At 41.5% G+C, this 26,402-nt stretch overlaps 1 protein-coding gene across 1 annotated transcript in view; it reads right to left on the reverse strand.

Moving 5' to 3' along the window:
- Positions 1-26,402, reverse strand: part of BCAS3 (BCAS3 microtubule associated cell migration factor) — a 296,311-nt gene that overhangs the window by 191,942 nt on the left and 77,967 nt on the right. Inside the window, exons 15-16 of the mRNA XM_058817596.1 lie at positions 25,983-26,247; positions 11,223-11,373 (exon numbers count right to left, since the gene is read on the reverse strand). Of these exons, the coding sequence (XP_058673579.1) occupies positions 11,223-11,373; positions 25,983-26,247 (416 nt within the window). The remainder of the gene's footprint in view (positions 1-11,222; positions 11,374-25,982; positions 26,248-26,402) is intronic.

Consider the following 26,402-nt stretch of genomic DNA (forward strand, 5'->3'; position numbering starts at 1 on the left):
TCAACACATTTTCCAGAGCTCTCCACACTCTGAGTCCCCAGACCTGAGTTTGACCAAACACAATTCTAAACAGCCTTGGAGGAAATGGTCTGAGCTCAGTTCTATTTCCATCTTGTCTTTAGGATGTGCATCTTTCAAGGCAAGCACTTAAGTGTTGGTTTCAGTGCCAGGAGCTTTTCCCTTCGAGGACGATGTTTTGTAGGCAGAAAGAGCAGACCTTGTAAAACACGATTACTCATGTGGTTAAACTCGGCCCTGCTAGCAAACAAAGGCAAGCAAACAAACAAAAAAGGTTTCTGCATCTTATTGGTTTGGACAGATCTCTGAAAATGCTGCTGAGATGTCAACAAGTCTATTCTGAAGTCTCTTGTAGCTGAGGAATCTTTCATTTGAGCATCATTTTAGTCAATTCTGAGTTTTCATCGATAAATTCCAGCACAAATTTCATTCCTCCAGCAAACCTCCAAAGCCCAGTGATTTTCAGTAACAGTAATGCCATTAGAGAAATACCTTTACATGTCATTGTGATATTTTAACAACTTGGAAACTATAAATCCTCATTATTCTGCAGATGCAAACACCCTCTCAGCTCTATAAATGATAACAAAACAATAATGTTGAAGGTAGGTGCTGAATGACTTGTTTCTGCTATGAACTCCTGCTCTTTCCTTGCTCTTGGCTTGTCAGCACTTCATAAATTATTCCAAGAGCTGAAATTTGGACACATTTGGCCTCACTTTTACAAAACAGTTACTTTAAAAGAATCTTCATTATACAGTAACTCCCAAAGATTGGACCGTAGTTTTCCTGAGAAGGGATGCAGCAAGAAATTCAGATTTTTGGGAGTCAATGTTAAAACCAAGCCAGTGAAGCACATGGGACCACAACATTCCCCATTATAATTCCACTCCTCATTTCTCCCAAATGTTAGGAACAGCAGCATTGCATTTAAGACATCGGGAGGATGAAAAGGCAGTTTGCTTTTTCCTCTCTGCATCTACTCCACTGTGCCACCACACCTGGGATTCAGTGAGACACAGCAGCAGTTTCACCCCAATTAGATCTGTACAGAAATCTAAATCAGGAATAGAATCTATCTGGGAAAATTTGTATTATTATTAAATGTTCTAACATAATTTTGGAGGATTATTTCTATACTAAATGCAAAAGCACCGAGATGTTGATATAGACATTTTCTACTGGAATGGCACAAAAGGAGATGGGAGGGAACTGAAGAAGAAAATGAAGACATCACTTTGTCAGAGCTTAAACAGCAATGAAGAGACTGAGCTCAGCATGCAAGTTCTTTCATGTTGCCAGCACAGTAAGAACAGATTAAGACCTACTGAAACCATTCAGAGCTCCCACTTGTCAGCTTTGTAACACATCAAACTCTGCCATAATCTCTGGAAATGCACTGTGGTAGCTCTTTGTAAAACCACTAAATAGTTACTAATATTTTAATTAGTTTACATACTAATTAAATATTATTATTTAACTACTAAGATTAATACTCACAATATTTTAAAAACCAAAGCAGCACAGTTCATGATGGAGCTTTATGTCTCACAAAATTCTTCTGGCTCTTAAATGAATCTTTAAATCTATTGTCAAACAAGTGACATGACTTCAAAACAATAAATAAATTGCATATATGTGATATGAAGGAGCTGCCTTATATATATTCAAATATTCAAATATTTATATTCAAATATTTATAGTCAAACAGTACCAGTCTGCAAAGATTGAAAATTGCTTTGATTTTATATTCCCAACAAACAGGCTCCAAATATATGAGATTCATAAAAACAAAAGCACTTATTCCACACTAAATCCACTGAAATGGAAACATCCATGACCGCTGATGGAAAAAGTTTTATCTTGACCACATAAACAGCAACAAAAGTATCAGGAGAAAAATACTGCATGAAATTTGCTATTTACACATAAAGTTACAAAAAAAAATCTGTCTCAAAGTCTAGAAATTTTAATTCATTTATCATTGTGCCTAAAACATGAAAACAAAGATGTTTCCAGTTGTCAGATCATGAATAAAGCAAGAAAAAGCACGAAAAGCAATGGTAGGATCCTTTATTCACCAGGCACTTAGCTGTCAAATCAACATCCATTTTGTTTACAGAATTTTAGGTCTCATTAAGACCTTAATGGAAACAACATGATTTCTTCCCCCACCCAAAGTGTGTTTTTTATCCTAATTTCTCTGTAGACGAGCAAGGACCATATTTTTGAGCTAGCACTAGCATTAAACAAACCACAAAAAGAGTCTTGTGAAAGACAGGCAACCATTTTGGAGCATATTTCATACATTCCCCTCTTTAATCTCAGCCTTTTAATCTTACTTCAATCTAAAACCATTTCTGGTTGACGTCTCCTGCTTCGTGCAGGGGTGACCCACACAGCCTTTGCTCAGAAATCCACGGCCAAAACGCTTCTGCCAGAGCCTCTGCACTTCTTACATCACCAGCAGGCAAAATTCTTTGGTGCACCATAAACTGCATTTAGAAATGGTTCTGAGGGAGGTACTTGAGGAGTTAGAAATTCTCAACGAATAAGGAATTCCTTTTTCATTTTTTTCCTTTCCTTTCCTTTCCTTTCCTTTCCTTTCCTTTCCTTTCCTTTCCTTTCCTTTCCTTTCCTTTCCTTTCCTTTCCTTTCCTTTCCTTTCCTTTCCTTTCCTTTCCTTTCCTTTCCTTTCCTTTCCTCTTTCCTTTTTCCTTTCTTTTTCCTTTCCTTTTTCTTTTCCTTTCCTCTTTCTTTTCCTTTCCCCTTTCCCCTTTCCTTTCCCCTTTCCCTTTCCTTTCCTTTCCTTTCCTTTCCTTTCCTTTCCTTTCCTTTCCTTTCCTTTCCTTTCCTTTCCTTTCCTTTCCTTTCCTTTCCTTTCCTTTCCTTTCCTTTCCTTTCCTTTCCTTTCCTTTCCTTTCCTTTCCTTTCCTTTCCTTTTCCTACAAAGCTCTTATCAAGTTCTTTTCCTGAAGGGAATATTCTGATAGAGACATTGAGGGTGATACTCATGTACATGAGCCATGTACAAATATTCTAATAGATACTGGTGGGTATAGTTAAAAGATACCCTTTGTTAAATTAAAAACAAAGAGAAAAACCTAAACCCACAAGAAAACCCCCAAACCCAAGCCCCAGAAAACTTGCTGGAAGTTTTAAAATTTTCTAAAGTGTTCCTGCTTCTTCCATTCTTATTATCCAAACTTCCAGCATCTAAGGCCAATCCTGTTATAAAGTGGTGATGAGGTGATGCAGCACTGCCCAAATATTGAACCAAACTCCAACATCAAAAATCTTGTTAAAACTTAAATGAAACCCCTTTTATTTCAAATACCCCAATTTTAACAGAACTGTTTCCCATGTTGGAACGAGATGATCTTGAAGATCCCTTTCACCCCAGACAGCTTTGTGATTCTTTTTCTCCAGAGTAATCAGCTTTTCTTTTTTTCCAGTACCCATTTTACTGCTTCACCTCTCACTGCAGTACTTTACTGCCTACTCACTGCTAATCTGGCTTATTTCTCAGAGGTCATCATCGATGTTTTCTGTCTGTAAGCAACTTAGTGCTACAATAATAAAGGAAGCAATATAGAAAAAAAAGAGAGAGGCTTGTTTGGAAAGACATTGCAATCATTTCTGCCCACTTAGAAATAATTTATTTTTTCAACTTCCCTGCTACTTAAAAATTAAATGCACTCTCAAAGGTAAAAAGAAGGGAGGAAAAAAAGTGAATTCAATTCCTTGCAATGCTCGATGGTGAACAGCATCCATAGTTTAAAAGTGAAATTATGTGCATGGAAACCTATGGATCAGCCATGCAGGTAAACAAATGAAACAAAAAATTAATCCAAAATTAAAAAGTCTAAGCACAGAGTTATTTTCAGCAAGGACAGCAAATGGAGTATAGGCATGCTGGGTTTGAAGTGGGAACTCACCAAGGAGCTTTTATGGAAAAACATCCTGCTCCAAACAGGTAAGGTCTTCACAGAAAGGGGAAAAATGCACAGAAATTAGATGAGAACTCAATTCCCAACAAGTACACTGTATATCATGCTATTAAAATTTCTGCAGAGAGTGAACAGATCATTGCTAGAGCCTTGCTATGGCCTTGAGGAGCTGCCAGGGGAGCAGCAGAGCCCAGGGCTGGGAGGGCTCCGTGTGCCAGGACATGTGGGGACATTGCTGTAAGCTGGGCTCAGTCTGGGCTGGGCTCAGTCAGAGCTGGGCTCAGTCAGAGCTGGGCTCAGTCTGGGCTGGGCTCAGTCAGAGCTGGGCTCAGTCAGAGCTGGGCTCAGTCAGAGCTGGGCTCAGAGTCAGGGCTGGGCTCAGTCAGGGCTGGGCTCAGAGTCAGGGCTGGGCTCAGAGTCAGAGCTGGGCTCAGTCAGAGCTGGGCTCAGTCTGGGCTGGGCTCAGAGCTGGGCTCAGTCAGAGCTGGGCTCAGTCAGAGCTGGGCTCAGTCAGAGCTGGGCTCAGAGTCAGGGCTGGGCTCAGAGTCAGGGCTGGGCTCAGTCAGGGCTGGGCTCAGAGTCAGGGCTGGGCTCAGAGTCAGGGCTGGGCTCAGTCAGAGCTGGGCTCAGTCAGGGCTGGGCTCAGAGCTGGGCTCAGAGTCAGGGCTGGGCTCAGAGCTGGGCTCAGAGTCAGGGCTGGGCTCAGAGCTGGGCTCAGTCAGGGCTGGGCTCAGAGCTGGGCTCAGTCAGAGCTGGGCTCAGTCAGAGCTGGACTCAGAGCTGGGCTTAGACACAGCTCAGGGCCCCTCCAATCTGCTGCCAAAGCTGGGCTGCAGCAGGTCCTGCAGTCAGAACTGACAGGAAGAGGGAATGAGCACCCAAATCAGTCACGGGGGGTTTGCCATGGAACACTGAGGGGCAGAGTGGGGCAGTTCTACAGAGTTACTGAGAGGAGGTCAAATAAAACCAACAGGTGCAATCAGAACCTTTCAAGGACAATTACTGAGCCTTTGGCTAGGACAGAAACACCCCATGGAATTCAGCTTTCCTTCCCCCCCTTAAAAGCTTGCACAGATGCAGGAAAGAGAGCCCTAACTTACTTCACAAGCATTTGATGCTCAGTCACCAGATCTACAGCTGAGTGCTTTTGGCCACCCAACAATTTACACCATGATCTGATTTCATTTGTTCAAGTATTTTGCACAGTGGAGAGTTTTTAACCCAATATTAATCTGAGGGAATTTTCAATGGGTATCTCCCTTTAAAAGGCCATTGCCATAGTGACATTTGCATAAATTATGAAAAGGAGGCAAATTTAGAGCCACTCACAGGCTCAAGGTTTCTTCTGAGTCTCATTTGGGATGTAACATCATCCACAAAATCACTAAATAATTGATTTTGTAAATGCCAATGGTTCTGTTTTCTTTTCATACTCTGACTCAGCAGTAAGCTCTGGGTAGTTGAAACTGGTGAAATATTTCCAGGCCATGAATTACCAGAAAAGGTCCAGCACTGAAGGATGTGTAAAGCACTCAGCTATAGACCAACACAATTAAAAGGATACCAGCCTGATAAAAAAGAATTCAGTGAACTAAATCTGACATGAGCACATCAATGAATGAAGGGATCCTCTCAAAAAACATTCAGGTGAAGGTACAAACCTAAGACAAATATTCTTCAACATGCAAAGATGCAAACATCCAATAAAGAACAGAATATTACAGAAAAAAACTCCTATTTTTAATTAGTACTATAGGCCAAAAAACCAATTTTGGCTGGCTCCATATAAGGGACTGGCCTTTAACTTTCTGTATTTAATAAATTGGTTAACATTTTTGGGGACAGAGCTCATTTGACAGAACCAACCACCCTTCTAGACCTAATGTATCATCTTTGAACAGTGGTAAAACCCAATTAAGTTGTCTGAACTGAATGCTCTCCCATAAAGTCAGCACATCCAGTCCCCGAGTCAAAGGCCAGTCTAGAAGATGAGTCCAGCACTATTGCACTGCTTAAATATTTAATTGAAAGCTAAATCTCCTGCATAACCCAAAGCCAACGTGATTTAAAACCCAAAATGTATTGAGTGTAAATTTGAAGACTCATTGGAGAGGGGTTGGATCTGCCTGGGAGCTTAGAATTCAATTTCTAAATGATGATCAGGGATGTTTTGGACACTATTTCTTTTCCTTCTTCTCTGCCTCAGTTGCTCTGTCTTCAAACCTCAGGCAAATAACCCTTAGCTGAGCCCATTAAACATTTCAGAAGATAACACCAGCTTTTTCTTCTTCCACTACTCCTATATTGACCTGATTGTACAAATTAACAAATTCTCTTTACTTTCATTACAAACTGGCCCAGGTAGGCTTCAACTGAAGGTTTTGTTCAATTAATTTTGGATAGAAAATTTTGTATCATGAAGAAAATGTAATTACACTTCCAAAGACTACAGCAGAGTCTTATTAAAATGCTTTATGTGTAAGAAAACCAAGTTAGCACCTCCTTTCTGTTCAAAAGACAACCATTTTTCCCCATGATATTTATATAAGCAATTATTTTCCCCTATTTCCCTCCCATAATGTGGATGGAATGCTAATTGAGAGCGAGGGAGAATTCACAAATTACAGGATAACCCAACCTTGAAGTGACAGCACCAGATGGCAGCGCTCGGTGACAGCAAGAGAGCAGAGCCAAGGCAAGAACTCACCCAGGTCCCCTTTCCCAGAGCCAGGGAGAAATTCCAAAGGAAATCATGCAATGAGGATGATTTACCATTCAAAGTTCTGACAGAATTTTCCCAGTTTCTTACCTGGTTCTGAGTTTTACCAAATTGAAAACTGAAATACTTTGATTTTGTGGGGTTATTTTTAATAAATCTATTTAAGCTTTTAATAAGCTGTGCAATATCCATTTATTCCAACCCTCCTCATGCCAAATTGAGAATCCTTCAGTGCAAATAATTGTATTTTGTATCAATTACAAATCATTACAGCAGTTGCTTTGTTACTAAAATATACTATAAAAACTAATAATTATATAAAATTTGTCTGAGAAATGTGCCAGAAAGAGAATGTCTAGCTTCAGACAATTTTGCTGAATTCTTTAACTTTACTTTTTTTTCCCTCTACTTTTTCAGTTATTTTTTCCTAATTAATTGGACCATAATGTGGTGATTTTGCACACTTATTTTCGTTTGCTGCAGTAGCTGACTCTGGGATAAATTAAGCTCCCTGAGACAAAACAAACCCAAGATATATCAATGACTTTCTGTGCACAGAAAATTTAAATTATAAAATTGCCTCAGACATTTTAGCTACTTCCCCCTTTCTCAGTGAGGGTGGAATGAGGGATGGGGTGAAGAAGGGATAGAGTTTCATGTTTAAAAATACACTATCCAAATCTCCTGCCTGGAAAAAAGCAAGGTTTATCCTTTTCCTGCAAGGCACACTGGATTTCTGTGTTTTGACCAGACTCAGCTAATGCAGGTTCCATCGTGCTGCTCACCCCAGCGAGGATGAACTGGGGAGTGAAGTTTGATACAAATATAATGACCCTGTCCCTTGAGGAGTTAAAACAAATGCTGCTGTCACAGGAGCCAACTTTGGGGCAATTGTTGTATCTTTTCTTTCCCTCCTTCCCATTGCAGCTCATCCATGTCCCCACTGGAAACCAACTACAACTCATCCCACAAACCCAGGGAGCTCTTATGGAGCTACTGTGGGGCACAAAGCTGAATTCTAGAATGTTCTGATTCACTGCCCTTTATGGACAATGAGATGGATCATACAGCTCTCCCCCTTTCCAGTCTATAAGCTCTTTGTAAAAGAGCAATGAATTAACCCATTCACCAGCCCTGACAAGGAATTCAGCATTACTATCAAAATTTGGAGAGGGAAACTGAGGCATGAATATAGAAAAACGTATTAAACCCAGCTCTTGTGCTGTCCTGCATCCCCCCTAATCTTTAAAACATCAGAAGCTTCCTTGCTCATTAGTGTTAGAGCCCCTCTGGGAAAGGCTGAATGTGCTGACAGCACAAAGTACAGGAAAGCCAGTCAATGGGATGACAAAATGTAGGGACAAAAATGAAGTGCTTGATGAAGGTGCAGAAATTACAGTGAGAGAGTTGGAAAGGCAAAGGCAGAAGCAGAGGGCAGGGAAGGAGGGATGGAAGGCAGAGGGGATGCTCCAGGACACTCCATGCTGACAATGGAACTTGCATTCAGAGCAGTGACTGATCAGAACATGTTCCAAAACCCACATGTTTGCAGGGGGAAAAAAAAGCATCCATGATGATCAGCACGGTCATGAGACAATTCCAGACTCTGTCTTTCATTCCCATAGGGCTACAGGGAACACTTTTAAAAAATTTACTGCCATTCCACCTGTCAAGCAACATGACATGCTTTGCAGCCCTGCTCCAGACACACGATATTAACAGCACTGATCAGTCCTTTCAGTACCTGGAAAATATTTTGCTGTCTTGGATACTGGCAGAACAAACCCCAGCTCGATTTTTTTTGGTTAATAAAATCTACAAGCCTTCATGAAGATTTAATATTAAAGCAGCTGATGTTAAGAGAAATAAAAGGGACAAATGCAGCCCTCTCGTTATACGGCATTTGAGCTTTGCTGTAACAGATTAAATTTTTAATTCTTTCATAGTCAGAAGCACGGGAGAAGAGGAATCTTTGACTGGAGGAGCCCAGCTCCTTTTCTGATGGCTGCACACTGGAGGTTCAGCAGCTGCTCCCAAGGAAGAGCCTTGTTTCCTCGGAGCAGCGCTCAGAGGTGCTGACCATGGAGGTGTAAATACATCTGTCTTTTGCCATTTGCAGTAATACATGCCTCCTCCACTTCTCCCAGCGAGGCAGATGGTCCCTGTCCTGTCGAAATCTTACACTGCACAGACTTGCAGTGCTATGTGTTTGCAGAAATATGAGGGCAGATGTTAAATATGTTAAACACACGCTTTGCCCCCTGGAGGTTTAAGTTAAGGCTGCTGTCTCAATTTGGTCATTTTAGGCATGCCAGGCTTCTTGGATCCTAGGCATTCCTCTTAAATCCCTGCTTTATAAATAACAGCTTTTCATGTTAATTTTGTGTACTTTCATCAAATATTTTGGATGCAGAACAAATGAAGGAAGCTCTCGGCTTACCGTTACAAGGCTACGTGGGCTGTGCTGAAAATTATGATCCTCATTCATGAAAACTCTATTTACACAGCGGGGTATTTCCCATGACTGTTGTTTTCCCCCCTTACATAAGCCTCATTGAGCATTTTAAATTTAATTAATTTTAAAAATTACATAAAACGGAACAGAGACAGTTTGTGACTAGTATAATTTACCATAAAACTGCAAATATGAACACTCCAAATATGTTTTAGATGTTTAAGGATAAAACATTAAATAAAATACTGCAGACTTATTACAATTGCAATAATTTTAGAAAGGTTCCTTGGTATAACACAACATTAAGGAAACCTTTGTAAAGAATTTCACATTAAATATGACTGTAAATCAAGAGCTTTTTCCCAAATCTTTCTTCTCACTGCTCCTATTACCTACCTCCCCTGGCAGGCCCTCAGGTGAATTTTTAATTTTTTTCTCTGCTGTGTCTCACCTAATTCTAAGTGTCTATTCTAGTTCTGAGAGCCCACATTTATATTTCTGCCCTTCACTGGCCATATTCTTCAAGTCAGGTTTTTGGTATTTCCCCTCTGTGAGGAACTGTGACCTCCTGCCTCCCCCAGATCCCATCTCCCTTCCTGTCCTCATCCAGCATCACACCTGGATATTCTTCCAAAACTCACCTGAGCAGCAGCAAAATCTTTTTCACTGAACTTAAACTGAGCAGAAAATTAAAAAGGCAAAAATAAGCAACTGAAATGCGTCTGCGGAGGAAGCTAAACCTCAACATGACCCTCAAACTGTTTCTTCGCTGTTTCTTGAGTTCCATTTGCAATTATCTGTGAAGCTGAGGAATTCCTCCCCGTGCTTGCTTGGGGCAGCTGTGTGTCTGTGGCTCACGTTTGGCTCAGCGAGCGCCGTGAAATTCCCGTTTCACGGCAGGGCCAGCGCGGATTGTTGGGCAGACAGGAAGGGATGCACACGTGCACAGCTCCTGACTGCCAGCACTCACACCCTGAGCGCCCAGCTACGGGGGATTTACAGCATGCCTCAACTCCAGCACAAAGATGGGAGTTACACAGGGAGAGAGGGAACAGCCGTGAGCTCTCGCCTGGAAAATAATTCCTGGTTCGTGAAATGCAGGGAAAATTCACCTCACGAGCAGGGTTTGAGCAAGGAGCACTGAAGCAAGGGAGGCAGTGCCTGCGTTTGCCAAAATGCAGGAAAAGGTTAGGAAGCTGCAGGATTCACAGTTGTTTTGTCTAACCACATGCCATGCTCAGATCTACTTTCCTTAAAAATATAAAAGCCCTCTGAAAACTAACGGATCAATCAGATTTTTAACTGGAAAATATTCAGGAATTCAAACAACCAGAAAATGAGAGAGGAAAAATAAAATCATCACCCTGTAGCTTTAATTACAATAAAAGAATATTTAAAGTTTAGCAAGACAAAAATGTCAGGTGTTGGACAGTATCAATCAATTTAAAATTGCTATGATTTACAAAGCTCATAAAATTTTATAATACATATATTTAGAGAAGCTTTTCCCAAGAAATACTTTTAAGTGTTTTATCATGGCACATGGGAAATGCCAAAGTGCAGCTGACTCTGGAGTGGAAACCCACCCAGTCCAGAACAGTGCAACAGTGGAAAAACAAGGTCAAGAAAACAGTGGGATTAAGTTTTGCCTTTCTGCTGAACCTGGCTTACTGTCTTTCTACTTTCTACTACTTCTTCTACATCTTTCTTTGACCAGAAACGATGGTCAAAAATCGTTTCTGCTTGAAAAGGTTGGAAATCAAAATAAACAAACTTGGGGAAAAAAGTAAAGCCATATTTAATCCTGATTGAATACAGCTCTGCTTATGTTTCACTCCAATTCCTGGTGTGAAAATGTCTTCTGACCCACCCCAATGAATATTCCTGAATTTACAGAGGTTTGTTTTCAGGTTGTAGTTATTTATCTGACGGTTTCTGTCTCCTCTTCCTCCCACCCCTCTTCTGCTGCTATTAAATTACATACACTGAAATTAAAATATGGAATAAAACTAATTGTCACTAATAACACAGATGATTTCCCCATGAATCCCAAAGGCTGAGGAAGGTTTGTGCCACTTACCCTGTGCGTTTGGTGATGGTCCCTAATGTCATTGGCTGCTTGATCTGAGCCAGAGGCAACACCACAGTCAGGCTTGGGAGAGGCAGGAGCCGAGGATTGCCAGGGTTGTTGTTTGTGAAGTTATTGTAAGTGTCTTGGCTGTTCAATTTACCTTGATGGGATAGAGATGCAATAAAACACATTATTGGAATTTTTTCTTCATTTATCATTTCTACGTCTGCCTGAAGTAAGAGAAAAAAGATTTTAAAAAATAAAATAAAAAAAAAACACAAACAAGCTGCTGTTGTAATAAAAGAAAAAAAAATCTAAAAAAATAATCTTCATTTCAGATAAAGAATAAATGACAATGGAAGAAGCAATTACTAATTTTAGATATGAGGATAAGGAAGGATTCCTTTCCACACACGGGAAATTATTCCTGCTGCTGCTGCTTGCCTGGCAGTTTTGTTCACCGAAAAGTTTTCGAGTTCGATTTGAAGGACAAGCTCTGGATTCCAATTCTCTATTTAAAAAAGAAGGAGTAGCAGGAAGGGAATTATTTTCCTAAAGTACCACATACAGTGTTGGTAATTGGAAGTCCTGAAAAGGTCGCTTTTGTTGTCTCGACGGATAAAGACATACAGAATAATCATCTGCAGAACTGAGGCTGCAGGGAAATATCAAGTAACTATGTCAAATAAAGCCACGCCAAACTAGATGTAAAAATCAAAAAAGTATCAAAAAAGTAACAAATTTCATATTCATTCAAAAAAGACGAAAATGAAACACAGGTACTGAAAAAAGGAAAAGGAAAACATAACAAAAACAGCCCTCAACAACCCTAAATTTAGCTGATTTCAAAGAGGTCTGTGCTGGATGGACGCCCAGTTTGGATACGCTTTCTTACTCACTGTATCACTCTGTAGTCACAACCTTTCATTCTTCAGTTGGAAAAGGAAACTAGCTCCAAATTTCATGGACAGTAAAGAAAGAAATGTGAAGAAACCAAAGAAAGAAGTTAAACAAAAAAAGGGGCCAGTCTGTTTATAGCAGAATCAAAAGTACTTTAAATAGACAAGCAACCATGAATTAAAAGGTTTAGATCATTAACTTGTTTTTCTGTGCTCCTATAATGCTGTGAAACGCTGGCTTTGTTCTTAATCAAAAGGGAACCATATTGGGAATTAGGTTCCTAAACAACCGATGCATTCTACACAGATATTATACAAATCCCAGGCCAAATCCATACAATCTGCCTCAAGAGCAGCCACCTTTTTTCAAGGAAGAAAAACAGCACAGCAAAGGGTTTCTCACAGGAAGCTGCCTGAAAAGCTTTAATGGTACTTCAGATGGATTGAAAATAGGAAAAGGAAGGCGGAAAAATCTTAATGAATGTCTCATCATCCTAAAGACACTCAATGCTTCCTTCACCCTTCTTTTAATACTATATAACTGTAAGCTTGGGGGTTTTATTTGGGTTTTTCTGCAAAGCCCCCAGACCTCAGTGTCTCAGAGAAGCACAATAACAGAAATGATGAAATTACAAAGTGTATTTTGTGATAAGTATCTGGCCTGAGCATCCATCAATACGTTTTAAGAGAAATAGAAAGGCTTTAATGAAGAACAAGCCTATTGAAGTTCCCAGGGAGCAGATTTCATTAATAGCAATTTTCCTGCACCAACTCGGAATACAAAGAAAAAGGAAAAGGAAAAAAAAACTCAGCTCAGTTTTAAATCAGACTGAGATGCAATTAATTTTTTTTAGATCAGTTTAATAATGCATTTTTGTTTTTTTCAGAAAGGCATATGAATAGTTTTGTGCATGATTGTCTAATTAGTCACTGTTCCTGCAGCCAAGGCCTCTCTGGAAGTGTTTCCCTCTCCCATATTCCCCTGGATCCACACAGGCACAGCAAACACCAAAGGTACCAACTGAGGGAGCTCCAAATGTCTGTAAATTGTTTTCTATTACTCGTTCAGAATCTAATGATTAACTCTGAACTGCTGATCCACAGGCTGGGCTGGAACAGCCCCTCTCCCCTCTCAAGGCACATTTCATGTCTCAGTCCCCTCTGCTCCCAGCTTCATGTGGTTTTCCATGTGCAAAGCCTTCAGCTGATTCCATGGATTATTTGCATGCAGAGAAATGAGGAATTTACAGATGTTCCTACACAAGGATGAGCTGCTTTGCTTCCATACAAGCTGAGAACTCCCAGAGCAGTGAAGGATACTTAGAAAACTGCAGGATTATCTCACCCCTTCAGATGTTTTTATTAATTGTAGGAACAACATCTTACAAATTCTTGAGTCTTGAGTTCATAGACTCATATATAAGGAAGCAAAATAACCCCCCAAAAAAGTACTAAATAAAAAAAATAAGAATGAAATTGTGAAAAATATATTCTGAAAGGGACTAAAATATGAGATGATTCTTCTTTGAGAAAGAAACCAAAAAACATCAGAAGGTCAAGCATTTAATTTGTAACTATGTATTTGGAAGTATAGCTAAATCTGATGTATACAAACCTCAATAAAAAAATAACTAAACCAGACCTCAGAACGCACAGCACTTCACAGCACAAACATGATAAAAAAATTCTGCTGTGACAAACGGAAAAGCTGTAAATACCAAACATATGTCACAATAACCATTGCCTGCCAACCTGCATTTTCTGCTGCAACAGTCAGTTGCTTCACTGCAAAAATTGTAATTAAAAGTGATAGTAGTCAAAAATTTAAAGTTAGAATGCTACAAAGAGGAGAGAAATTATTTTTGACAGGAAAGTTGTTCTTGTAAATCTGACTACAATAGTATTAAGATGGTGGGGATGATTAAGGTTAAAGAAAACCCCCTAATTTTCTGGTGTGCTGCTGTACCCATCCAGGAATCCAAAAATTACCCTTTCATTTCTCCAGCCCTTCCAAGGAGGAAGCTCCTGCAGCAAACAGGAGTTGTGTGTGCACAGGGCAGTCAGATCAGGCCAAAAGAGCACAAAGAATGCAGCCAAGCATCAACATTATTTCTACAGCTCCAGCCGTTGTTGATTCACTGTCAAAGGACAAGCAACAAATAAGCCAAAGTTTAGGTCTGGTAGAAATATCCAGGATTTTTCATCCAGCAGAATGCTGAACTCAAGTTACCTCCCAACATGTGGACAGTGCATTTAACTGTAAATGGCTGGAGACTGACACACACAGATCTCACCCTACAGACTAGCCCAGGAATGCTTTTATTGCCATCAATCATCACCACCACAATTCCAGGGCAAAGGTGTTCTCTCAAGGATCATTTCCAGTGGAGCATCCCAAGGAAGGAGGCACTTTCCCCTGGTAATCACCCTGAGCCCTCAGGACCCCGTGCAAGGCATGGGGTCAAGTATTTGTCTTTCCTTGGGCTGCCATAGAGGAGATTTTCATATTGGAGCTGTGCATGGGATACATTAGAGCCAGTCTAGGCCAGTAAATCTCTTACTAATTTTACCGAGGGACTTTCAAAAAGCTGAGGATGCCATGGCTCTGGAGTCTGACAAGTTTATTTGCAAGTGCAGCCTTACCTTGGGCAAACATTGCCTACTGAGACACAGAAAACCCAATGCACTGGGTTTGGACCTGTTTGCTGAGAGTCTGCAAAACCACCACCCCCTCACCCCCCAAACCTGAGCCACTCTTTTCCAGACGTTTTACTCCACTGACACTCAAAGGAGAAATGGATTAAGCTGAGGATAAAAGTGAAGAAAGCAAACAACAATGGGCTTTGTTGTCAGAGGGAGGGAGCGGCCGGGCCGAGCCGAATTCCCACAGCGGCCATCACTGACAGACTCACTTCCAGCGAGGAAAAGAGGGAGGCCTGCAAGTGCCGGACAAAAGAAATCCCAGCAGACAAAGGAAAAACAAATTAAAAGCACCATTATAAAATACAGATGCTATAAGGAAAATAAACTTCACAAGATTTAGGGGATTTTGACAAAGCTGGACATCTGTGGAAAAGCCATCAGGAGCAGCTCTCCCAGGTATGGCTGGACAGGCTCGGGGTGCCACAGCATCGCTGCCCTCCTCCCCCCCTGGGCAGAGACACCCCCAGCTCACCACAAACCTCAGATGTTACATCTCTAAGTTACTCTGTATGAGATCAAAACGTTTCATCAAATCACGCTTTTTAAAGTTTTCAATCTGTGTTTTTGGATAAGAAATGAAAGCTACATCAAGGGGAAAACATTCAAGACTTGCAAGCTTCTAACACTGCTCAAAAAGCAATCAAACAACTGAAAGCAATTAATACAGTTACATGTCCTCCTCTGATCAACTAAGAGTCTTGATGAATTCAGGCCAGATTTCAAATTGGTCAGCGTTTGAGCAGAGCACTTGGGGGCACTGCTGTCAGAGATCATCTCTGAGGAGAGAGGAGGAGAAACACCCTGATTTTTGGCACTACTAATGACACAATCAGACATCCAAATGCAGCTTGGCAGGGACATTCCCCGGCCCCAAGGATTGCACTCAGCAGCAACACAGTGTGGCAAAAAGGCTTTATAGGATCCTGAAGAATGATGTGGAGGAAGCTCTTGCTCCTCTGTTCTTCAGTCCATGCACAGCACCACATTAATGCAAGCAAATCACTTCTTATCTGATTTCAAATGAGTTTGAATCTATCAGTACCACAGATCCTATTGGTGCATAGAAATGAACTCCTAAATCACAGCCAAGCTTAAAACCAAAACTATACCCTCATACCTAAGGGATGCAAACACCAACTTATCAACAAACTGAAATTAAACCTTTTTAGCTGTTAAATTTCAGCCTGTGTATGACATGTCTCCAAGTGCTGCAGGATTTTCTTTGGTGTAAACTGTCAGTGAGCAAAGCAAAGAGGACTTGGCCCAGACAATTTTTTTTCTGGTAGGAAAGTAATGATCAGAAGGATTTTAGCTTCTCTGTACACTTTATTTGAAAAACTAAAGTGGTATCAAGCACCTCTCAGCCTTATAATAAAATGCTTCTATGTTGATTTTTTCCATTTTTCCATTACTCCAATACAAAAAGCTTAGTAATGCAGTGTCATTAAAATTCAAACCCTACTTGATTAGCTTTTATATCTTCCAGTATTTAACAGACTCCATTTCAAAGGGTACCACGGAGTCTACTGACATTAACACTACATATAAACATCTATAATTTGGTAAATAAAAATGCAGTAACTCCAGGCTATGCAATCATGTGGAGGCCAAGTTACAGGAAAATTAACCATGTTTAGCCATTATTTCTGTTTAGTGTAACACTGAGGATTCCTCAGCTAAACATTCCCTAATTGTATAATGCAAGGGAAATAAAATCCTGTCTAACTGGTAGGCAAAAAACGGCAGGAAAACCAGAAGTGTCATGGATGTGGTGGTTTATTTTGCTTTGCTTTTTATTCAACACAAGAAGTTTCCCGGATGAGAATGGAAAGCTTCCCAGCTTCAGTTCCAAGACTTTCACCCTCGTTTCTGACCTTTCCTCAGACATGTTCCAGTATAATCTGTAATCTACTACAGTCGGAAGAGGAAACAGCAGCGCCCTGGTGAGAAACGCTGCCTTGTGACCCGAGCGGAGAAGGCAGCGGAAGCAATGCTGGCTCACGGAGCCCTTGGAAGAGCCTGACAGACAAACCCAGCAACGGGAAACACACCCAGCACCACGAGCCCTAATTACTGCCAAAGTGGGCTCCTGCTTTCATGTTTTGTTTTATTCAGTCCAACATGTGTTATCTTTCTTTGTAGAATGCTAGACATTTTCCTAGAAAAAGTCAGGAAACGGATTATTTTAGTTAACGATCGCCTCTCAATTAAAGTTACATTGCCATTTCCTTGAATTGTGTCCTATCAAATTTAAACTCATTTCACACCCTAACCCTCAATATTCCCAGTACAATTAGACCCATTAAAGGAGGAATATTATGTCTTAGCTCCTGTACACATATCAAGTAGCTACTCAGAGCTAAACCTATCACTAACTTGCTTCCATTGGAATGGACGGGAGAAAATAACGTAGCCGGTTGTTATTGTAACATTTAAATCCGTTTGATATGGAACCTTTGGAAACACAGCTGCACTAAATCTCACGGTCACCCTAAGAGAGCAGAGCTTGCTCTCTGCTTGCATCCAGGCAAGGCATGTGATGGTGACAGCCCCAAAGTCAGAGTGCTCAGCTGAGACACACAAGCGCCAGCCCAAGTGTCTCGGTCACTGCTGGGACAGAGTCCCCTGCCCTCTCACCCCAGCTCCTTGAACTTCAGCAACATCCACTCAAAATCTGAACATGGCCTCATAACAGTCCCTTCCTCCCTCTGGAGTTTTTCTACTATCTTCAGTTTCAGGAACTTTGTCCCTCAGTTATGAAGTGTCCCACTCACTGATACTCAATAATCTCTTGCGCTCAGCAGAGAAGGAACTTCCATGACCCCTTTGCTGCCTCTACCTGGACAAAGATGGATTTCCTTAGAGAACAACCCCTCCACCATCACACACACAAATCTGGCATAATAATCATCTTTCAGGACTTATTTAACTAAAAATACTGTTTGTGCAAGGCTCAGGTCCATGTATGGGCAAAGCTCGAAATAAACCCAACCAAACTGGTTTGCCAGCTGTTGGCTCCAGGCTCTGTGCAGGCAGCGGCGGCAACGCTTCAGCTGGGCTGTTCCAGATGGTGTTACCAGCCAGAACAGCCAATCTGGCCACCCTCTGCTGGGTCCTCTCCAGCAAAGGCCAAGCCCATCCTCTTTGAAACAGATCTTGCACCTTCAGCTCTCCACTGATGGGAACAGTGCAGGATTAGTTTCTTACAAGTACTACAGGTATGGCAGCACGGTGTGCTGCAAACAAGCCCGAAGGAGCAGTGCCATCCTCCCCAGCACATGGCTGTAAGGGAGCTCTGGAACAGAGGCTGTGGCTACCACAGCTCTGGGCTGGGGTTTGCAAACTCTTGAGAGGACAGGACTGTGTGAGCTCAGACTAACAGTGCACTAATGAGGTTATCGTGCAGGCAGCCTCCGGGCGCTGGGGAGAGGCTCTGTTGCTCCGATTTCTTGCACATGGGAATTTTGCTAACACTGTCTGCTGGTGAATGATGAAGCGCTTGAGAAAACAAGAATGCACTATTGCTGCCCCTCGTTGTGTCCATCCATCATAATTCACATCAGCACAGACTTCAATTCAAAGCCTTCTTTCAGAACGACTCCAAGATGCTTCAGCATTGTAAACTTTGGAAAGTTTTGGTGTCTCAGACTTCTCTTCCAAATGACACAGAATAAAATTATTTTTATGAGCTTAATGTCTTTTGTACTGAGACAGCACAGTCAGAAAAACTCATCTGCTGGTCATAGAAACTGCAGAATGAACTGGGCTGGGAATTTCTGAAGGACATCTCTGTGTGCAAAAGTGTTCAGTGAGGAGATAGGGAAAGTTTAATGGCATCCCCTTACCCAAAGGGCTGAGCTAACTACAATTTATTTTGATGATAAACTACATGTTAATACATTTGTGATTTTTTTTATCCTCACCTTTCCATCTCTGCCTTATTTTCCCTCCAGTTGCAACCATAAAAACAAATATTTCCACATCTGAATTCAATCCCGGTTGAATACAGGAGATTTATCCCAAGACATGTAGGAAAAAAAAAGTGCCTTGAGAACCACTGCATTTGAGAACTTGATAATAATATCCATGGGTAATTATAATAAATGGCTTGTCTGAAACACCCATAGGATAGGAACTGAAGCTATCTGTCCCTCCTGCACCCACCACACACCCTTGGCAGCTCTGCTCTTTTACCCATGACCGTTGAGGATGTTTTCTGGCTCTGTGACAGCATCGTGACTCAGGTCATGAGAAGTGTCAAAGATGCATTTCCTTGAGATGGGAAAAAGCAACTGATTTTAACAGCCCACAAGGGCTAAGTGAAAAAGAATAAGCTCAATCAGCATATTTAAGGGTAAAGATAAACCTTTTAAAAGATAGAAGTACATTTTATTTCTAATCTTAATGCTTACATTTCTTTCCATAAAGTGTTTACATTTTTCAGGCTACCAAAGATGCACAGTTGATTAAATGCCTTACTTAAGAATAATAAACTGGAAAAAAAAAAGAGGGCAGCAAGGGCAACACCCATTTACTGCATAATCCATCACCAATCATACAGACAGAAAGTCTGATTCAGGCTGCACACACCAGGGAGCAGCCCTGGATTCCCAGAATACCCACGGCCAGGGGAAGTGGAAGGTGTTGGGGCTTGAACTCAGCATGTCCATCAGATAAAATGATTGTTCCCACCAGCTCTTGCCCCATTCCTTCCCCTCGTTGGTTACTTACACGGAGCTTCACATGCTTTCACCTTCCCTCATGCCAAACCTCCCTTGTCACGCAACACCCTCCATACTCAAACCTCCTCCTTCAGCTGATACAGTCTCTTGAAAAACTCTAGATTCTACTTTCTCACCTTCTGATCCAACATATTACAGGCTTGTATCAGGTGAGCAAAGCTACTTTCTGTCATTTCACCGATGGCAGCTCCCTTGAACCACTTACATTCCTTGACCCACCAACAAATGTCTGGACTGCAGTGTCTCTCTCTGCTAGCCCACTCTTCTCCTGACCTAATTCCAGCCTTTCCCCTTTGTGCTTTGGCCATGAACCATGCAGAGAATCTTTCCTGCGTCACTCCTTCAGTGACCAACTCTTTTCAGCTGCTCTGTAACTCCAAATCTCAATCCTAGTGATGGCTTTTATGCTGATCACACTCATTTCAGCTGTACATAAGTGTACCTAACCCTCTGAACTGAGGCACTGAGAAAATGTAAAGTCAAGCATGTTCCTTCTTATAGATCATTCATATCATTATTTATCAATTTCCAATTGGCAACTGCAAAACCCGATCAAAGCACTGCATCAGCTGCAGGATGTCTTTATTACTTGCAGTGTACAAAAAGGAAATGCACTAGCCTGTTTTTTATGTACCTGGTTAGCTGGGGAGATTTGCAGATGGAAAAACATGGGTTTACTGTAAACTAAGAGGGAGTAATCAAAGGAACAATTGAAATAACCATAGAATTACAAACTGTCATTCAGTAAGTCGTTTTCAGATAAACACTTAAAATTCCAGTTACACTTTGTGGACTCCCTCACTACCTGACTCTGACACATCAGCACTTGACCCTCTCAAAATTTCCTTCCATTTGATGTTACCAAGACTGAAATCATCCATCTTGACAGGCAAACTTCAGTGGGACGCTCACATCTGTGGTAATCCCACTCCTCCCTGCCTTCCCCTTTCCCTTCACCTCATGATCCATCTCTGCCATCACAGTCTCCTGTGTGCTGCTGATTATTTCCCCTCTGTCTGTCTGCCCACAACCTTACTGAAACAGTTTGCTCTGACCACTGCTGCAGCATTTGCTGTGCTAAATCACCCAGTCATAGATTTTTACACTCCCTCTCTCCAGAGCTGCAATTCCCTTCTGATGTCCGTCTCCTTCAATTTTCAATCTATCCACAATATTTGAAATTTTTCCTTCAAATATCAACACAAACATGCCCCAGTCTTCGATCTGCGCTGTTTACAAAAACCTGCTTCAGAAACACTTGATGTGCAGACACGAACTTCCCTTGTGACAGAATTTATCAGTCTACTTCCCTACTTATCTGAAGGGAATGGATCTTTTCCTTCCACTTCAGGAACTATCCAAAATACACCACCCACTTCTTTCACTCCACTGATTCTCTACCGATTATCAAAAAAAAAAAAAAGGGAGGAGGGGAAAAAAGGCAGCTAAACCACAGCAAACACAGCTTCCTAAAATCCAGTTAGCTGCTGGCCAATTCCCAAATTGGTGATTCCAGCTCTTCCCACCTCTTCTCCCAGCCCTACATATGGGACCTTCCATCACCACCACCGGGACTGCTTAAGAAAGAAAGAATCATCATAGAATCACAGAATGGTGTCTAAAAGTCACTAGCAGAAAATTCCCACCAGGTAAATTAATTTTGGGCTTTTTCTCAACCGTCTTAAAACCGTGAAGAGAAACTTCAGGTGAAGGTGTAAAGGGAATCGCTCGATGCTTCAGGCAGCACAGCGAATGTGGAGGGTTTCTATTTGGAAGTAAATAAATATTTACGATGCCCATGCAAGCAGCTCAGTGCCTGAATTAGTGAAAAAGAGAGGGGTTTATTCTCATCGCCACCATTTGTCCGTGTTACGGCGGCTCCACGCCGGGTCCCCCCTCAGGGCCGGCCCCGCCTGAGGCGCCATGGCCGGGGAGAGGGCGCCCCCTGCAGGCCCTGGCCGTGAAGCGGGAGCGCTGAGGGAGCCGCCGCGGCCGGGCCGGAATCTGCGCTAAGAAACGGAGCTGCAGAAGGAATTATTTCAAATTGTTTGAAATGACGCTTAAATTTAAAAAGAGCCGAGTGTGACGCTGTGGAGAAGCACGACAATAATACAAATAGGAATGTTAAAAGGACGATAAAACAACGCGGGCCGATGCTGCAGCTCGCTCTGCTGTTTCCGCACAAACTTCTACAAAGAGGAAACTTAAACTTAATAGAGAGTTTTTTCAAGAACCGTTCTCAGCGTTTCGTGAAGGAACTGCCCTCCAGTGCTTTAAGTTATTATACAGTTAATTTTCTTTGAAACTATTTTTGTCTGCCTTTCTCTAAATAGGTGGTTTCTTAAGTGAGTGTTACTTAAAGGAAACCAATCTGTTTTTCAGGAAGGGCTGATGATGTCAGTCCTTTCAACTCTGCTTTCCCATAAGAATTCTTCTAGTAAAAGGAGTTTCACTCTGGGAAATAGTGAAAAGTAACATGAAAATATGTAAAGCATCTCAGGCTGCATGTTTATCAAACTTCCAGTCTTATGCTTGGATTTTAATCATATTATGATTGTGACAAATTAAGGAAAAGCAAGAGAAAACCTTTTGATTTTTAAACTTAGAAAAGATTTTGCAATGAAAAACGTGCCATACTAAAATATTTATAAAGAGATAAATACAAGCCTGAATACACTGTATAGAGAACAACATGGTTTTTTAGTAATTCTAAATTTATATACTCCCTCTCAGTGTCGGTATTAAATCTGAAACAGAACCACGGCGTACTATGAACAGTTTTTTGGCAAATAAATAAATACTTCAATCCCCAATGAAATGCAAGGCAAATTCAGAGAGTATCATATTATTATAGAATATTTTTAGTAGGTGTGGATGTGTTGCTGTAGATCCAACGTTAACTTACTGGATTATTATTTGTTCTGGTGCTGGAAATTCCTGCAGCCAACAGCAGCGAAAACCGAATGAGCAGAGCTGCAGACTTTATTTCACTTACTGGTGGTGCAAGAACCAATAACATTCTGTAAATTTTAATTTGCAGGATTAAAATAATTGGAGTTACGTGTAGTTTTCAACCGTCCAAGTAAAGCATTGCATTTTTACAGCTAAATTCTCCTTGCTATTCATATGTGTCCTGAAGAGAAGACAGAGAAGTTTGCAACACCAAGGGCATGCTCTGCTTTAACAACTCATCCCTTAATCCTCACAGCCTACCTGTGAGACAGGTAAGGACCCTAAACCCAATTTTATACAAATGAAATGGTCACATAAGGCCACATTTTACCCTAATGTTCACCCCAACAACCAACCGATGCTGTAATAGTCTTACAATAGTAAAGCCCATAAAAGGCTCCCGACATAACTCAGATATTCCTGACAACACACTCTGGCAATCCAAGGGAATGACAAAAATACAACCTCGCTGCATTAACAGACAGAACAGCCCAAACAAAATCTCTGTCGGCTCTTAAAGGTGCAAAGGAAATATCTCTTCATCATCCTCTATTTAACAGTTTACTTCATTCTGCTAGAAAGAACAAAGCCAAACAATGATTCATTTGGAAATGAAATCATCCCTACCCCCAGCAAAGGCTGACATTGTGTGGGTAAACAGTCCTAGGGTGCTCCAACACAATGTAAATAGATTGCCTTGCTACTATATACACAAACAGTTGCAAACAGTTTCATTTTGAGACTTGGAGGAAAAAAACAAGTGAGAAAAATACGACAGAGCCCGAGCTCTGGAAATATTTACAAGAACAAAAGCTAATCACAAGTTACTATCAATAAGTTACAATTGCTAAACAAAAGGGAAGATAAGACAGATATCAGCATAAAGATTAAAAGTAGTTTTTTAATGTAGGGTTCACTGAAAATTGGAAACTATGTAAGAGGAAAATCGTGATGATGTGACTCCACAAAGAAAAATCCTCCAGTTAGCCTCAATCTCCTCTGAATCAGTCACTTGATTAATAAACACCTTGTCCCAGAGCAGTGGTGCTCTCCAGGACATGGTCTCTGGCTTTATTTCCATTCTAATCATCTGCACTTAGAGGGGTGATTAAGGAACATAACAGTTATTCTTCTTGAAGAAAGCTGCAAAATTAAAGTCATTCCACACGCGGGGAACACAGAGATTATTGCTGTTGTCACACAGCAGAGAGCTGACAGACAAAATCAGCTGAATAAAATTCACCAAGGGTTGCAGAGCTTAGAAGTAAAGCAAAGAATGAAACCCAGAACTGCTCTTTTCAGTTTCGAGTACTCGTTTACACTTCTGTCACCAGACTGCCGGGACTCCTCCAAACAACAATAATTTAACATTATAATATGGTAAGGAGCTGTTACAATCTGAATAAACACATCTTAGCTCACAAATTAAAATAATCATCGGTCTCTGCCTAATCCTGCTGCCACACACACACACACACAATCCCTCTGCTGAAAGTCGCTCTGAACTTCAGGGGTCTTTTACAAGTTGATGATAAATGGCTTTTTATAAAAAGCTTAGAATAGGGTTCAATATCCTGCCTGCCTTCAGCCAGGGGAACTGAAAGATTACTGAAATGAAAACGCAGCAATAAAATTACTGAAAATATTACAGTATTTTACCAAATGGACTCTTTCAAACACAACTATTTTTTTCCTTGATTTTTTAAGGCATCTGTGCTAACTCCTCTACAAATCCCCACAAATTTCTCATGGAAAAGATTCGTATGAAGTTTTGCAAGTTCCCAACACACAATCATAGCACGTGTCCAACTTCTGCCCTGCAGAAGTGATGAGCACAATCTGAGTGAAGTCCTCCAGGAATCAAAGGCACCTTCCTGCCTTAATTCTCAGCACCCATGTGCAGACTTCCAGTGGAGCTGTTTGTTTAAACAGATCTCATTTTCAAGCACTGATGGCTGCACAGAGATCTTGAAAGAAATCTGATTTATTATCTTTCAAGACAGACATCTGCAAACTGAAGGCCCAGAACTCTTGAACACTGCCCTGAAAGCTGCTGCCTTTCTCTGTGACTCGTCCATGCACGCCTGTCTCCCACCTCCACCACTGAGCATCCTGAAACTGCTGATTCTTCTTTTTAGAAAGTGTCAAATCTATTCAAAACTTCAAATGTACCTTGGAGGATTGTAAAGGCAACAACTCACTGCAATTTCCCTGGACAGAAAATAGAATTGGCTGGGTGATAGCCACAAATTGACAGTTCCTTCCTCTCCTCTCCATGATGCTCACAGTTACAAGCAGTTGGATGTGCCATAGCAAACCTTTGGAGCACTTCCCAGCCTGCTTCAGGCTGAGCTGCTGTACAGAGATGAGAGGAAGTGAAATGGTGGATACACAACTGGCTCCAAAGAGGAAGAAAGTTTAGAGCACGTTTTGGGTGCCTTCCAGTGGCTCCAGGCAGAAGAGGATGGCTCCAGAACAGCCATGCACAAACCTTTGTTCAGAGAAGTCCAAAGAAAGGCAAAAATAGAGAGGGTTGTTCTGAGACAAGTCTGGTTCCCTTAATAATCACCAAGTCATAAAGCAGTTCCTTTGATTCAGAAATCCCACAAAGGTTCTCTCTATAGCAGAAAGCCCAGCACATAGTTGGGCTTTCACAAGAGCTCCTAATCCTACTCATAATTAGGGCAGAGGGACTGTTCCTGGCCATTTTTAATACTCTCAGGCTGGAAAAGGGTGGCTACCCCAAACAAGCTGCTATTCAAACTTCCACTTCCATGGAACTTGTGACTTACTCTCCAACAGAAAGGAGGCATAAGGATGCAGCAAATCCTGAATGCAAGCAAAACAGCTTGTAGCACAGACCCCGTGAAAGAGGAAGGCTGAAAGCAAAGATAAACTGGAAAAGCTGTGACATTGATAATTTTTGAACATTTTTTGAAGCTCCCCTTCACATCCTTCGAGTTTCTCCAGGAACAGGATGGACAGATCAATTCTGACAGATTTCTTTACCTTTACACATTATTTGTCACATTGTTCCCACACACACAAAAAGTAGACACAAATCTGTGCCATCAGCTCCCCACTGCCTTGTTCCCACATTTTTCCTCAAGCAGTACTATTGTAGATATCCAGATGTGCTTTGTGATCATCAAGGCCAATGAGCAACGAGAATTTTAGGCAATAAAATTCTTTGAATACAGACCAGTTTACTGCCTGTGTGCTACATGGAAACAAAACCTGAAACGTAAAGACTCCCAACCTTTCAGTTTTGAGTAGAAATTATTAACCCATCTGTGATAGGACTGTTTACTGAAAGCAAAGTGCAAAACTAGAACTGATTTTTCCGAAGCGTTTCCACCTTGGCTCGTTCCTGCAGTATCTGCATACATAACATATTTTTGCACAATATCTACAGCATTTTATGAAATGCATACCATGCTCATGACAGAAAGGAAGGAAGGAAGTGGATTTACCATGGAGAGGTGAGCCAGAGGGGCTGCTGGACAGGCCGGGCACGGGGCTGCAGCGCCCGCCCTGCTTCGACGTCAGCTCCTGCTCGATCTCCTCCAGCCCCGCGCTCTTCTGGAAGCGGCTCATGCGATTGACCACCCGTGGGGACATGTGGGTCCTGACACAGGGCTGGCCCCCGTAGGGATTGATGGGGAACACGTGGGAGGTGCCTCGGAGCGTGCTGACCACCACCCAGCGGCAGTCGTGGCTGAAGGAGATGTCCTGTACCTGGAAAAAAGGGTGACAGGGGAATGAAGCCACCAACGTGCACGCCTCCAACACAGGGGGTGTGTCTCAAACACAAATCTGAACTGGAAATGGCAAAAAAAACCCCTTCACATTTAGGCAATAACTTGAATTTTGGTGCATTTATCAATGGACTT

This window comes from Ammospiza caudacuta, chromosome 20 (assembly GCF_027887145.1).
Source record: "Ammospiza caudacuta isolate bAmmCau1 chromosome 20, bAmmCau1.pri, whole genome shotgun sequence".
NCBI lineage: Eukaryota > Metazoa > Chordata > Aves > Passeriformes > Passerellidae > Ammospiza > Ammospiza caudacuta.